A 17160-nucleotide genomic window follows, 5' to 3' on the forward strand; every position below is an offset into this window, starting at 1 on the left:
CCAAATAGCTAATACTGTATAAAAGCATCCTTTTATCTAATTAGAAAAATGTTTTGTATCGAATTTTAGTGTTTATATATTAGTCCATATGAGTTTGCACAGTATATATATACATTTCTAATTTATTCATTAATGTGTTGGTTTATTTTTACAAATCAACTATATTTATCAAACTACTCCCTTTTTTTTAATAAATTGGATCATACAAACTGTGCAAACTCATATATATTATATATGTATATATACAAATGTGCGAAATGTTATGGATATTAAATTGACGAGGATAATGGTAATCAGAGGATTTATGCATTTGTAACGGAACAGTAAAAACATTTAAAGAGTTATATTTATACTTATTTACTGTAAAGCTTGTTATTTTGCCAAACCCATGGAGGAGGTATGCATATCTTTTGAAAAAATAATATTCCAACCTTGTTTTAAAAAAAGGGCTCTATTTAATTTCTCCGTTTAAAGTAATATTTCTTATATTCTTATTTGTAAGAAAAATGAGTAAGTGAAACACAAAACAGGAGAATTTTAGAGAACTGAAATATTAGTAATTATTGAAAAAAGAAATGTTGTTTATCTTTTTTTTTGTAATAGACGTAGGCATTCATTATTTTGCAGGAAGATCCTGTTTAACGACTTTCCCTTAATTCTAGTATTGTGCATATTACATTATCGCCCATATTATCGGATCGTTTATCAATTTCGAAGGAAAAAGAAATCGTAAAAAACCACCCCTACGTTTTTCCTGATCCGTTGGACGGAAGGGCGGGGGGAAGGAGGGGGGGGGGGCGGAGTCAAATCAAGATCCTCCGGGGTCCTCCGCGAAAGAAGGGGTTGCATTCGGGCAGGAAGAAAGGAGCTGCTAATTGACACGAGCGATTGCACGTAACGGTATAATTAGAGAGAAGAATACGGAGCCCGGACCGGTGCACCGATGAACCAATGAACCAGCCATAGAGTGGCGAGAGGGGAAGGAAAGAAACAGAAAGGCAGAGAGAAGCAGGGGAGAGAAGCAGCCGGCGGGTTTCGACGAGGGTAGTGATGGGCATTTAGTTTTCGCCACCTCGCGAGTTTTCAAACAATTTCGAGGACGCCACGTCCCGGCCAATTAACGAAAACATCCGTCGGTTCATGTTCTCTGGAACTCCAACAAACCACACCTGCTCAATTTCTTTGTTTGAATGATTCGTAACTAAAGAAGAAATGATTCCGTTCTTTACAAGGAGGATTTGAAACAAATATCGGTTTTGCTTCAAATGTGGACCATGGACGTTTTCGGAACTCATTTTCACATTATATGTTTCAATATAAGAATAGATAAAGGGAAGTTTCGAATGGAAGAGAACTTGTAAAATATAAATGTATTTGTTCATAACAAAAGTAGGTATTTCGTTTGTCGACATATTGAAAAAGATCTTCGTTATTGTAAGAAATGTTAAATGTTAGACAATAAATATTAAATAATTATTATACTCAAATTGATATTCTGGATATAGTTATTTACTCACAATATTCGTGTAAACAATTTAAGCAAGTAAACATTCACACGAATTAAGGGGTATTTGAGTCTCTTTGCCAAGATTGTCTGCAGTGAATTTAAACAATTAAAATAAAATATTATGAAATAGAAATTTTCAAATAATTATTTAATAGGATTATATTAAATGCAGAATTAGATAATTGAACTTGATTTTGCAGTCGATTTTTCGTAATTTAAAATAATGATAAATTTTTTCGTAATTTTTTTTTTTTTATTAGTTATTTATTGTCGCATCAACCACTAAACTTCTATACAATAAAAGTAGTCGGTTGCATTATAAATATACTTTGCTGTAAATATAACAAAATTATAAAATTGGATGTAACAATTTTCAATAATCAAATATAAATCGAATAAATGAAATATTACATAAATCATTTTTAACAAAGATTTCAAACTTCATTTATTGACACAAATAATCATGAACTAAAGCAAGTACATAAAACTATGAATGGTAATGAGAAATAACTACGTAAACACATATTTTTCAATTCATTAACAGACGTCCCGTAATTTTATCTCATCATCATAATTTAATATTCATTAAAAGATTTACAATCATATATGTAGATTAAAATGTAACATTTGTGCATGTAAGATAAAACGAAATGTCAAATGAAATTGAATAAACTGGATATTTTTTTTTTTAGGGGTGAATTATACAGGGTGTTTAGTGGTAGAAATTGGATCAGGTAAATTTTATGCCTGAGAATAAGATGAAAATCAAGAATAATGAAAATTGCGTGGGAGGCATCTTTTCGAGGACATCAAATTTAAATATCAGTGGAATACATAAATTTTTAACAATATCTTGAGTGAAAATAATAAACTAAATTCAACGCAAAATACGCAGATTATTATAGTATACTCTGTTTAATTTATTCTGCAATAGTAGTTTGATAGTAAACAAGCTCTGACATTCTATTAGCGCTTTATTATGATCAGTTATTAATTAAATATACGTATATTCGACTGATATATAGTAATTAAATTTTCTTGAAAGCAAAGTCTTATACGGAATTTTGTTATTCTTGATTTTGGTCTTAATTCCAGTCATGGAATCTACCAATTTGTACTATGAATTATGAAACATCCTGCATATCAATATACATGTGTGTACAAAATTTAAGAATTATTTTATAAGTATTTGAATTTGCGTAAATATCTGTAACTTAATAATGGTAATATTAATTATACGGTTTACTTTTTTCATGATGAATGAAACAACATCATGAGGATCCATAATCAAAGAGTAAAAAGAGAATATATAAAGAAGTTGAGAAAAAGTATATAAAGAGGATTAATAAAATAAATTTTTATCAAATTGACCTATTTACGATTTTATATCCAAAGATCCTTGAAATCATTACAATAAATGCCCCGCGAAATCCGAATGAAAGCACTGCTGTAGTTTTTCCAAGACATTGCAATGCAAACCAGTTCGTTTTAGTGCTCGAGCTGCTACCAGTGCAGTGCTGTATAAACTTGATAGAAAAAGTATTTTGTATATTATTCTAAACAATCATTATTCTGAAATCTAAGACAAATAATATTCTTAATAGCAACTGTAAAATAAAGAGAATAAAGTACAAAATGAAATATTTTAATTCAATGTTACAGCACAGTATTTAAAATATTTATTGACAATGTAGATAGATAAAGGAGTTTTCATTAATTTTCTTTTAAAGAATGAGTGTTCGCACTTAACAGAGTGCGAAATTTTCATCAACCACTGTTTCGTGGACTGAAAGATAGATCCAGCTAAACTATATTCTATATAAGTTGCTAAGCGACGAAATTTAACTTAAAATAATTATTTAATATACTTATTCATGATACTCAGTGATGTGTAAATGCTCTTTTATATAAATGTGCAGCCGCGTTATTCTAGCAGTTAGTATTTGTGATACCTAAGATATAGTTATTATATAATAACAATATTATAGAAAGGAAATCTAAAAGAGTAGAATACTATTTATCATAAAAAGAAAGATAAATATTTTTTCTGTTACTGAAGTTTGAAAAGAAATGTTACACGAAGGGAACAATTTTTTTTTTAAATACAAAGGTGTATGTGCGTTATAGCACTTACGAAAATAATTCGCTTTTTATTCTTATACATTCCTCTTACTTTACTATTTTTACCTTCACAAATTCCTTAACTCTAACAGAGACAGTTATGACTTGTTACATTAGCGAGGATCATCTTACATATTGAAATAAACAAAATATATTAAATACAAGTCTCACTAACATATAAATAAACTTTTCTTTAAAAAATTCATCAAACAGATCAGCAGTTATTTCAAGATTCTCTATGCACTAGACTAAGTCAAATTAAAACTAATCACATTACTTAAGTATACAGTTTGAAATAAAATAAATCATTTATTATTTGCAATTTACAAAACTGTACGTACGATTTCAAATAATATAGACCATTTAACTGGTTTGCAATTTTCAAAAGTATACGTGCGATTTGAAATGAAATTGTCCATTTGCTATCTACGATTGCTATAAACAGTTCAAAGTGAAGTAAACTATTTAGTATTAACAAATTTGAAAGTGCGAAGAGGGTATACGAACGATTAAAAGTTAAATAAATTGTGTATTATTTCCTATTTGAAACTTCGGAAAGTAGGATTCAAAGCGAAACAAACGATCTACGAATTTACTATTCGAAATCTCCAGAAGTATACGCGCGACTTAGAGTGAAACGAACTATTTATTATATAGTATTGAGAATAATACCTCAGCGAGGCTTGTTCCAGTGTTAATAATAGCAAAGGTTTAGCGAATCAGGCGACTGGTTCGAGGTGCCTTGAGGCCATCACTAGTCGAGGGGGCTCCCTCTTCGGGAGAAGCGAGCAGGAGAGACCGATCTCGTGTTGTGCAGGAGAGACAAGGCGGCGGGAGAGAACGAAACGTACCACGGTCTCGTGGATTCTGCCTGCACTCTGCGACCATTCCGCAGTTACACGTCGTCCAAGTCGGTTTCGTAGCGTACCTTGGTCCCTGGCTGATTGCCACGAGGCACCACCGTTCCTCGAGATGCTCGAAGACCCGAGCCGCATAGGTACCGGCATCCATAGATCCTGACTGGGCTCTGCACAACACCGGTCGACTATTTCTCGATTCTGGAAAATCTTTCGACGACGGAATTCAGGTGCCAAATATGGTTCGGCTCCTTCGAAGCTCCTCTTGGTAGCGATGCTGAACCCGTAGTGAACGGTAAACAAGACTTTGACGATCGGATCTGCGTCGAGCGATCATGATCCGATCCTTTACACGCTTGCCAGGACTCGTTCGAGACTAGTGTAGTTTTCGGTGGTTCGGCATCTCGGTGCGGTGACACTCGGATTTTTTTCGGATCGACGAGGATGACATGCCGCGAAGAAGATTGAGAGGATTTTAACGCAACGAACGACGCGCAAGGATGCCCCGCCGGCCAGCAAAAATGACAGGGATCTTCTCGCGATTCGTCCCGAGTGCTTGCCGAATAATTCAAAACGAAAATGTGCCCGCACGGCAAACAGGTGACAAGCGGTTTTTAATCGATGCCTAAACTCCGTGGCGTGTCACGGAATTAACGCTTCCCGATCCTCTAATGACTGGTGGATCGCTACAACCCGTCCTGGAAATTTCGTGAATGGTGTTGCCGCGTCGCGATTGCAACAGGATTAGGATTTATCGGGCCCCGCGCGGTGACAAAGGACGGAACGTGCACTCGCGTTTCACGAAAAACCATCGAGTAACGGTAATGGCGAGTCTGTATCGGTTCTAGATTTCACTAATTGTGGCTGCAGTTGCTCGGCACGGACTGCGCGCAGTGCGATTTTCGCGGAACATTGTTCTCCCCCGGGAACCACTTTTTCGCAGGCACTGTGAAAGTGAAACCGGAGTAGTTTAAAACCGAGAGTCGCAAAATATCGGTTCGTTCGAATTGTGCTGGCGGAAGGACTTCTGCATTTGTCACGTACGTTGATTTTCTCCTCTTAACGCGCTTTGTGCTCTTGTTTTGGAGTTCCGAATGAAACTTTAACGACCGGAACATTATAAGCGTGCGTTTCTCGTTTTGAAATGAAAATACATTGGAAATCGTGCGATTACGATAGTTTTCATTAAACTGGTACACTTTTAGTATGTATAGCTAGTAATAACTTGACAAAGGTAACGGGAAAGCCTTTGCTTTGACTTTGACGCGGCGGATAGATCTCAATATAGCCTGTGAAAATTACAAAATCACGTGTGTTCGTGAAACGGGAAGTGTACGTGGTAACGTTGCTTTGGAGACAGAAATGTTCGTTGACAGAAGGATTGAATAAATAAGAGAAACTTTCCACGAATCGAGAGGATTGCGCAATTCGGAGCGCAAAATGCGACATGAACTGCACCGTCTAAATATGATCGATTCGCCAATAAAACAACGTACTCCGAGAACGATTCGATAAATGTATGTGTACGAGGCCGTTGTTATCGATACTAATTTAAACGGCGAGTGCGGCGGTGCCTTTTGCCGATAAAAAGTGAAACGGTGCCTGATCTTGCCACGGCACTAACTACCTCGACCTTAATGACGTTGGATACACCCGGTTTGGTAAGTAATCGTTTAATCGGTTTAATCGACTATAATAATTAACCCTTGATAATTTTACCTTGCTTTTATTATTAACACGTTAGTACCGCTATTAACACGTTTGCGTATACAAGCTCGGGTCGGCATGGTTGCACGAGAAAGCTTCAGCTATCCTAAATGACATTGAGATACTTTTATCGGCACTATTATGAAACCAGGTATTTCTGATCTTTCATTTAAGTATGCCATATACTTTCATATACATACATTTTTACTAAAACGTATTTGTTCAACTCTGTACACTCGAAGAATTTTCTTCAATTATCTACCAGTAACTGAAACGTGTTCTTTCGCGAGGTAAAAGTATCAAGCCAAGTCAAGTATCAAATGTTATAATGTTGAAAACGACTGCGATGCTTCAGTGGAATTTGGTTAAAAGATGCACCGATTGCATGTGTCATAATTATCATTGTCATTATTCAAATGAAAGGAACTAGAAACTATATAAATACTTCGATAGTTGTATAAAATAAACAGTGGGTAAATACTAAAATAAAAATTCTAAATAAAATAGAAATTCTATTTTAGGCACTTTGTCATCGATCCATTATTTTTTGGTCTTCGCTGTTTCGGAAACAGACCTGGACACATTAGAAACAACATGATTTCAAACATTATATTGAATTATTCAAATATCAACCAAGATGTAATTTCATTTCGTAATTATTTTCATTATATTGACTACGTTAGATAATTATCCCGCAATGAAAACCAAGTTTTCTGAGAAACAGCACCCCTCTTTCATTTTCCAATAGAACGATTATTCTTGGAGTCATCCGAGCAAATTGCTGCAAAGATTTCTTGATGTTAAATCTTTTTGTTGAATATTATTTCACGAGATACCTTTATACATTTGTTATATTTCTCTTTGCACATTATTTGGACGATTTTGATATATTTGAGATAAAAACAAACGAAATGATTCTTTATTACAAATTGGTTAATATTTCTATTTTCAAGTGAAGATAACAAATGAAGTATTTCATGAATGTAGTTATTTCTTAGTTTCATTTTAAATAAAATTTGACTAAAACTGCTCGAAACAAGAGCAACGACTGTAAAGGTCTCCAACAGTCCAGGTATTCGTGCAAATAATCTGAGCTCTCATTGTAGCGGCATAAACAATGAAATCTTATTTTTTCGACAACAGTTCCCTCTGTTTCGACCAATTAGAGTCTGCGAAAGTAACGCGAGTGCCCTTAGAAAGTGGAACATCAGTGATTTTTCCGCGGCGCTGTGGATCTAACACGGTGCACGCATTAAAGTTGTCAGTCCCGGTAACAGGATCTCGTTAGGAAGGAATCGATATGCACTATGCACGGTGGCATTCGGCGCCGTTCGACAAATGCGGTTTCGAAGATAAACTTTCATTGGCGCGGTATTACACGCGATAGCATCGATCGATTTCAAAGTTATGTAGCTATCAAAGGAGCAACTCGTGTCCTTTTGTTTGTTTGTTTTCTTAAATTCCCATTTGCATACGTTATCCGACAAAATTAAGAATTAAAGAAAAGCTTCACTCGTTTACTGCAACATAGTCATTGTAAAAGAAAATAAAGTACAATTCGTTAATTTATATTTTCTCTTGTATTTTGAGAATCTGTTATCGCGCGTTTAAAAAGTCGCCGTAGATTAGCAACTTCGTGTACAGAGGCTGGTTCAACATAAAAAAATGTTAAAGAGTAATTTTTATACAAAATACCCCTAAACGACGTTGTTGAAATTTTTAGCAAAAGCGTTGAGCAAAATTTGAAAGTTCACTTATCGGTAATTTGACATCTTTGTAGGAAAAATAGTGTACGTCAACTTGTAAATTGACTGTCAAATTAAAATAGAGAACTTTTGTGATTAAAACAAGAAAGTAATGCTTTTTAAGAAATAAAGTGACGTTTCTGATAAAAGACATTGAGCGTGGTTCACAAGATTCTGTTGAGAATGTGCTCGCGCATACATTCAAAGTAGAATTTTTCTTACGTTTTGTGGTATCTGTCTACCATTTCCTATGTGGCTCCTTTTATCAAAGTGCAAAAACAGTTTGTCGCTATCTGACCGAGAATATCGTAACTTTACCATCGATAAGGACGTTAACTCGTATCCTACACAAAACATTTGGTAAGCAATGAAATGCAATAGATGTTTAAAGTCTGTGCATGAAACGACTATACTTATCGAGCTTATGATGAAAGGTACCTAACGTCCATAATATATTCATCAATTTCTTAATAGTGCTAGTACACGTAATTATTGAGAAAGATTTTGCGTAAGTTGTACACTTCAATATTTTGATGCGTAAAACAGTGACAACTTTTGCAAGTCATTTGTAATTAAAAAATTCTTTAACGACCAACCTTTTCATGAAATTTTATACTTTATGAAAATAACGTAGCCTGATTTTAATTAATTAATTTAATTATGTAATTATTTAATTTATTTAATTTAAATAACTGCAAAATGGTCGTAATAAACGAGTAACTACTATAAAAATAGTGAACGAGCCTTTAGGTTTTATGAGTTGAATAAGACCTAATAATACAATTTTACCTTCAAGTACAATCAAGAGCAGTTTAACAGAACAATCTTCATTTGAAACTCAATTTAAAGATATATCAAAAGCAAGTGTTATATTTTTGGTTCGTTTCCATCTACGAGTTCATCTCGATCCATTGCGTCACACAGTTCTGTCTCCGCAAATTTGATTCGCGCCCTCTCATTGTTAACACAAAAGGCATGCGTAAAAAGTTCCTTTCTCCTTCTTATCTCGTTTGAACACCTCCACAACGGATGACTCAATGTCGCGTCGAACTTAATTTAGGATTTTCCTGTACCGTATTGTATTAAACAGTTATGCGCATAAAATCTAAAACGTTTTACCAATACTTCTTATATACCGTTTAATAAATGATATTATAATAAACATGGTATAACGTTGAAGGTGACTGCCAGCGGCCAATATTGAACGTAACTTATTATGCAGATTCTGTCATTAAGGAGTCAATCGTAATCACCAACCCTTAATCATTTAATTTATTCAGGGACGCATTTATCGCACTTCTTCATTTTCAAGGCTAATTCCATGCAATTTGAGCTAAGTGATTGCATGTTCTTCGTGACAGTTTTGCTTTTCTATTATCATTTTACTGGCAGTTATCGACTGAACTGTATCAAGGTGTTTTCACAGTTCTTCTTTTCCTGTACTTATTCTCTTTACCCAGTATTCGGCGGCTAAAGAGCATTCTACATGCGACTACAATAATCGCAATATAACGCACAGTAGAATAACAATTTGTGTAAAATTCGACACATATTTTACATTCATCTGCAGTGAGAACATTTATCGAAAGAGTAGGCTCTTATCTAATTCCGGATTACATATCTTCGTACTTGGATACCTGAATAAACAGGTTTATATAAACATTAATTTTCATGGTCCTTCATTCTCCCTTTGATTACTTGTTCCTTTCTTTTTCAAGCACTTCATCCTTTTACCTCTGGGAAATTACGATAATTACAGTCGTCTATACAACAAGAATAATAATAATATCAAACTTACAAATTAATTCGTGAACCTCATAATTGTAAATTCATTTGTATTCAAGATTTTCGGCTTCCATATTGGCAAGGTTATATCCATGTAAGTTTAGTTCAAGGTTATGTATCATATCATCATTAATTGTCTCTAAAAGGTAACATCTACGTAGAAACTGATGGACGTTGATTCATGTAAATTCGCAAAAGATAAACCCGTAAACTTAATGAAACTGATAGTGGTTTAATATTTGTCTAATAAAATCCTATCGATAGATTTTATTAATAAATACGTCATGTTTACTCGAAATTCAGGAAGTTTCTTTTAAATAACAATCTGAAAAGAGATCATTGAACAATGTTACTCAAGATAATTAATACTTAAATTTACTTTACAAATAAAATTACTATGGATATTAAATTGTTTATTAAAGTTCCCATAGTTATGAATTTTTGTCTTATTATTTCTTATACAGCAATCGAACAATACGTCGTTCCAAATTTCAAACACCCTTCGCGACTTTGTTTCATCCTTCTCCACTATCGTTTCCCCCTTCTCCAAATTCTGTTATCCAAAATTCCTCATTTTGTTCTTTGAGTTCCTCTGAGCACCTGATATCCTTCGAAAACATTTTTTCATTAATACCTCTTTTTTTCGCAGCCGGCCTCCTTCCCCCCTCTCCAGGCTCTCTATCTCTTTCATTCAGTTTACTTTGCTATTTATTCGTCTCTGTTCTTTTCTCTTTCTTCTGTTCCTCATCGAGAGTCTTCAACGAGCACTCCTTTCCCTTCACTCCACTCTGCAGGCTAGCCAGCCAGCCAGGCTCTCATGGTGTCCCATGTGTTTGTATATCTGAAGCGAATTCGTGTGCGTGGACCGTCCCTAGCCGGGAACGGCATCTCAAGAGGACTCAAGTCATCGTCCTACCGCTCCTGTTGAAAATCAGAGGCTGACTCGTCGCCGACAAGTTGATTCAATGATGAACACCTTTTCCCCGCCTGGAAAATAACGATACGCGTTTACCTGGTCCATAAAGTGGCCCAGATATTGTTTTTTTTTTTTTTTTGCAACGGCCGAAGCCGGTTTACAAAGTCAACCTCCCACGAAAGTAGGCGGACTTGCGGATAGAATCACGCGCAATTGTGATCCAGATGGATCAGTCGGTCTTTGCTGGGCGTGAATGCGTAAATTTCATGTTCGGCTAATAATTTCCGCGTTATTCAGTCAGAATACTGTTTTTCTTGTTAAACAGATTTACTGAACACGTTGATTTTAATGGAAATACGGGACGCTGTTTAACAATACATGAACAGTTGTCCTATGTGTTTGCGCTTATCGTTGGCAATTATCTATATATTGAACGATAAATAAGTTTCAACGAAAACGATGCGCTCCTTGATCAGTAGAAATCATCATAAGGATTTCATGAGATGGTCGAAGAGAGAAAGAGATATCAATATGTATACAGTCTATTGCAATTGATCCAGACAGTTTTTAGTTTGCATACAAAATCGTGGTCTATAATTTTTTTAAATAATAATTCGTTTAAATAATTTATTAAAACTTGCTCATAATATAGCATGTGGACATTTTTAACTGAGTAACTTAGTTCGGCTTTCCAATAAAAATGTTCTTGTGCTTGAAATTCTACGTGTATATAATGGACTTTTAATTAACGTAAACACTGTTTGTAGATTCTTATGTATGTTTCTGAATGTTCGATATAACTGTCCTTTAATCGTTACAATATAAAAATTATTTTTATTTTATTGGAATAGAAGAAAAAATATTTATCAAACAGAAAATATCAAATAAAATTTTTAAACAGTTTTGAGTTTTCAGCTCGTTCGATCGTCTGACTGGATGAAAATCTGCACGCTTTATGTCCATCGTAGCAAAGCAACGGCGACCACATAGTGCAATAAACGCTATCGCGTATATGTCCTTTTAAAACATTCTTGCATTCAACTTCGTAGCTCCTTAGAGGTTTGACAGTAAAGATGTCACAAGTATGAGACATCGCGAGATAACTCTAAATGATGCGGCATATAAAAGTTGTTGCACCGTTTTCCCAATTGGCGCGACGCTCTTCAAAACATGTAAAGGATGGTCGTCGTTAGAACGATAAAAACTGAACGTTGTCCAGACGGTGATGGTGATGGAACGTCATTTCGTAAAGTTTAAAGTTGTTTTAGGATCATCTATTCGGATAATCTCGCGGCGTCGAGTACAAAGGATTTACCAGTAAGGAGGATCCTGATATGTACAACAAAATTACAATTGGTCCAGTTTAGTACTCGATTAAATACCTAAAAAGGAAGATCTCAACGAGCTTGTTGCTCTTGAAAATTAAAAAATCTCGAACAGATCTGCGATAAGAATAAGATGTTCTCGAGTATGTCGAATCAGACCGCATTAATCATCGTTACACCACGAATATTTATACAAAGAAAACCTTTTTCACAGTTGTAACAAACGGGAGACAAGTAGAAACATCCTATAACAAATTCAGGGAATTAGAAACAATATATAGATATTCGAGCCTTCCATTTTATTTCAAATCCACAGTCTAGTCACCGGGATAAAATTCTAAAAATATGTCGACATATGATTCACTTTGCAAAATTCTGAACTATATGGGCACTCTTAATTTAAAAGCTTGTTATAATTTTATACAAGTGTTTTCATAGTAGACGTTTTACTGCGAATAAAAGAATCGTGCATATTTTCTAAAAATAATAACTCAGCAATAACAATTCAGTGTATCATGTCATTAAAAGAATTCATTGTAATTGAGAGTACTTGGAACTTTTAACACTAGTTTAGGAAGATTAGAAAATAGAAGATCGTTTTTCTGTATAATTATCTTGTTAAAAATATATGTTCATTACTGATGATTAGACTGCGGACTGTCACGCCTTTAACACAAAACCAGACACGTTAAACATACAATAAGCAACATTTTAGAAGAACTTAGAGATACTATCATATTTTCTGCGATTTATTAAAGTTATACAATAAGAAACTCTGTGCAATGCCCACTTCTTATAATTAGTATAGGAAATTTTCATACTGCATAAAAATCAGCGGCTTACCGATAATTTCTTAGTCAATATTGAATGCTTTAGAAAATTGAAGAAGATGAGATAGATGTGTCGATTAATATTAATATTTCTATTAAGACGAAGTAAACGAAAGGAAATTGCAAAACGCAAGTACGCGGAACGTTCTGCGGACATTTCGCGTACCTATCTGGTTTTGCTGAAAAATTAACGATTCTAAAACCCGCCTCTAATTGCATCTCGACCGTCCATTGCATTTTTCGCGGATGCAAGTTTATGCGTTGGAATTGCGACTCTAAGAGAAATTAAACAGTGATGTTAACGTCCACTTGTACCAATTCCTGGCTTTCCTGCTTGCTCGGGTAGCTATAACCGGCGAGCTTGTATCGCAGAATTTCAGTAGGTTTATCGGCAGTGAAGTTACGATAATGTTTCCTGGTCAGGTGGCGGCAGAGGCTGCTATAGAACTTCTTTACACGCCTAGCGGCCGCACTAAAGACATGGAAATATGGTTAACTCATTACGATAATTCCACGTTCCTCTCTTTGTAATTCATCTCATCGTAAAGACCATTCGTCAATACCTACGTGGTCTTTTAGCTTCTGTTTTTAATTAGTCGATGTCCGTGCAAACACACTTTTCGCCTGTGCCAAATATTCTTTTGCGTTTCCAATTAAATATCGGGAAATCATTTTTGTTATAAAACATTGTTATCTACTGAAATGTTACAAATTATTTTTTTTACATGAAAATGTCAAAAAGCATTTCTTTACGTGAAAATGTTTGAAAGTGTTGTTTACATTTTAATTACATATAAATTTTTAATTCAACTTATTTAAATGCATGTGGTTGTCCATTTTTCGGAACGATCGATTATATCATAATCAGACAAAACTTAAATGTAATCGTTAGACACTTCTTATTTAAAATACACTTACGATATTTAGGGAATATATACAGGCTGTGTGTAAGAATATGCGAACTGCATCCGAAATATACAAAGCCTATGCAGCATAGATTGGAAAAATGTACACTTGCGTAGATACCAAAAATTTCGTCAAGTTGTCTTACATATAAATGTATTTAATATTAAACAAACTATTCTAAAAGATACTTACGTTATAGTTATTCTACGTATTATGCAAATATTAACTTCTTTTCATTTGCGTAAACTTCACAGTCTATACATCACTTTTGTCAAGTCACGTTCTACCATAAAGATCATTATGTTCTCATTTTCAGGAAAATAGTTGTACGCATTTTCAACATACTAAAGAACATAGTATTTATCTCGTAGACTCCGATTAAGATTCAGTGTGTTTCGTAAATAAGCAATAGGGTCTGCAGCAACTCATTGGAGTATTGTATACAGTCCATGTACTACCAAATGTTGACTTGCTATTTGTCATAACACTAAGAGTAGCGTTCTTAAGCCTTGGACTACGGAACGGGAAGCAGCTCGTGATAAGTAGTACTCCATAAGACCGATGCTTGTTTAAAATAGCAAGTGTTGTGGACGGGACTTTCTACACTTGGTCTTCAGCCATTAAATGATTAGTCAAAACATATTTAACTTTAGAATAACAATCTTACGACTCTGCTGCTGATTGTTGTATCGAATCAACAAGATTAATACCACAATTTGCAAATCAAATATATTTCGGCAGCTACAAAATTGTAAGGTCATTAAAAAAATTTAAGGTTATCATTACATAACTTTCTTATTGTAATTATAAAAAGCAGAAACATATTTTTATCTAACATGTTTTTTACAATTAACACAAACAACTTTTATTTCGCTAAAGACCTGAAATTTAGTTTCTATTTTTAATATCTGTATCGCACAAACACGACTAACTGTGACTAAACGAAACACAGGCAAATAAAATTATTCTTTAATAGATAAACACAAGGAGAACCACGTTTCTAACATCTGAAAAAATATATGAATTTTAGAACTCTACTTTTTCCAAAACGCCAACTATTATTTTAAAAAGAAAATTACCGTGGTCAGTACTAACAACATTGTTGCAAGTCATCGAAACGAGAAATATTAGTGATTTCACTGCTCGGTTCAATTTCATTAAAACGAACGGTGACGATATTTGCGCAGTGTTTTCGATGAAAAACAGGATGCAACACTTAATTTTCGCCTCGACTTCCACATGGGTAACATCTTCAACGAGCACACTAACTCGCTCGGTTGAAAAGTTTCTGCGAAGGGTGGTACGATAGTTTTTCATTTCCTCCGGGTAGCGCGCTATAGCACGCTAATAAAATTATATTAATTAGTACTTTCCAATAATAAAACGGTTTAAACTGTCGTTTATAAACAGAAAACGGGCATCGCGGATTTTATGGCGGGTGATCCCGGCACAACCCCGAAGAATCGCACCTAATTATCACCGAGTCGAGTTACCGTGAAACTGCAACAGGGTCTCGTTTTATTGCTCGCGCGCCGGCGGAACGTCATGCGCGCCTTTAATATTGGACCAACGATCTTTTATGTTCATTATAACCAGCGTGGTATCATCCAGCTGCGCAGGATCAACGATCAGCGTCGCTGGGACCAGCTCATTCAGCAACAAATGTAGCGGTGCTTGCACTACTGCCGGTCATGTCTTGTTCAACACGCCAGCGAGATACTTTATTGCTGATAATTCGAGGCTGGCCCCGCGAGAGACGTGCTGAAGTACGCCATTTACATTCCTGTCGTGATCATAAATGCATTTTATATACCGGCTAATATTCTGCCTGATCGCGTGGGCTAGATAAACGCGGACATACAGGGTGTTTCAGATGTGTACACGGATACTTAAACTTGCCAAGTGAAACTCGGGTTCCACGTTCCTGCGCTATTATATCTGATTGTTACAGGCTTTTTGTGCTTCACACTTCGATGGCCTGGTAACACCTCGACGAACCAATATCTTGATAAGTTCCACGAAATCGTGGTAATTTATTTGAGAAAGGAGGGGACGCATGGAGTACCGTTCAAATAAAAATGATTTTCGGCAATTTTTGGATAACATATACTTTCAATAGTATGTCATATACTATATATCTTGACATTTTAAGATATATAAATTTATTAATCGTTACACAACTCGTAACGTACTATCGTTTACTTGAATAATACGTCTTATTCTTCGTGAACCTTTCAGACATCGGCATGCATTTGTGCATTTTTCTTTCGATATAGAACAAAATGTAAAATATGGCACCACTGCATGATAATGTATGACTAGAACGGACAATAATGCACGTAATGTATTATTTATACGAAAATATCATAGATTACTTAAATTTGAAATGTTCATTAAATCTGTTTATGCAGCTTATTTTGATATTATTCGATATAAAAGGGTGAATGACATGGCTTGGTGATGGTGAACGAAATACCCAATTCTGCTAGGTTTGCAAGAAAATTATCGTTATCTTTGCGTTCGTCATATTTAATTTAACGTGAATTTAATGTTGTAAATAAACTTGTTATTGAGAAAAATAAACGGTTAGGTTGCAACAAACCATAGAGATTTGAGGTTGAAAATAACTATATTGATAACACAAGTAAAAACTCTTTGCAACACAAATCAAGAATCGCACTAAACCGAATATTATTTTGTCGAGTTGTTTTCTAATGTGAAACGTTAAAGAAAATTAGATTGAAAATAGTTTTACATATGTATCTTTTATATTTGACGAACTTTTTTTTCAAAACTTGGTTTGCTATTATGCAGGAGATGGGAAGACTTTGGTTGTCAACTCAATATTCTCAAAGGATTCATGAAACAGCTATAATTCGATTAATGGAATGAACATTATAAGGTGCTCTATTATGTCTAATAGATACTTTCTATACTTGACACGTCGATCGGCTATCACTTTCACTGTCAAGCCTGTATAAGTTCCTCAAGAATTTTTATTTAATGATACAAAGTGTGAAAACTTGAAGTATGCGATGCTAAAGAACGATTGCAAATTTCAGAAGACTATTAAAAATATTGTTACGTTATTACTCCTTACAGGCTATCAAAATTACTGAAAGAAGTAGTGCAATTTCAATTGACTTCGGTGTTTTACGAATGATTTCGAAAATTTATATTTTGTACAGATATCTAAGAACTATGTACAATGTATACAAAATGAACTGAAATTGTACACTAACTAATTAATGGAAACGAAAGAATTTTCTTTTCAGAAACAAAGAACTAGAATTTGTTGTTAAACTACTTGATAACATTACAGTCAGATTATGTCATAAGAAAAAAAAATATTCAGAAACTTCATAAATAGCTATATTTGTCGATATTCATATACCGCACAAAAAAAAGACCGCATAAAAACAGGTTTCACTGTATGTCGCATTTATATATATTATTTTATA

At 34.5% G+C, this 17160-nt stretch overlaps 1 protein-coding gene across 1 annotated transcript in view; it reads left to right on the forward strand.

The window, feature by feature from the left end:
* The first annotated feature begins 4474 nt into the window (after nt 1-4474).
* LOC144471194 (protein Wnt-5b) overlaps nt 4475-17160 on the forward strand; it is a 29925-nt gene continuing 17239 nt past the window's right edge. Inside the window, exon 1 of the mRNA XM_078183022.1 lies at nt 4475-6146. Within this exon, the coding sequence (XP_078039148.1) occupies nt 6123-6146 (24 nt within the window). The 5' untranslated portion in view covers nt 4475-6122. The remainder of the gene's footprint in view (nt 6147-17160) is intronic.

Source organism: Augochlora pura, chromosome 6 (assembly GCF_028453695.1).
Source record: "Augochlora pura isolate Apur16 chromosome 6, APUR_v2.2.1, whole genome shotgun sequence".
NCBI lineage: Eukaryota > Metazoa > Arthropoda > Insecta > Hymenoptera > Halictidae > Augochlora > Augochlora pura.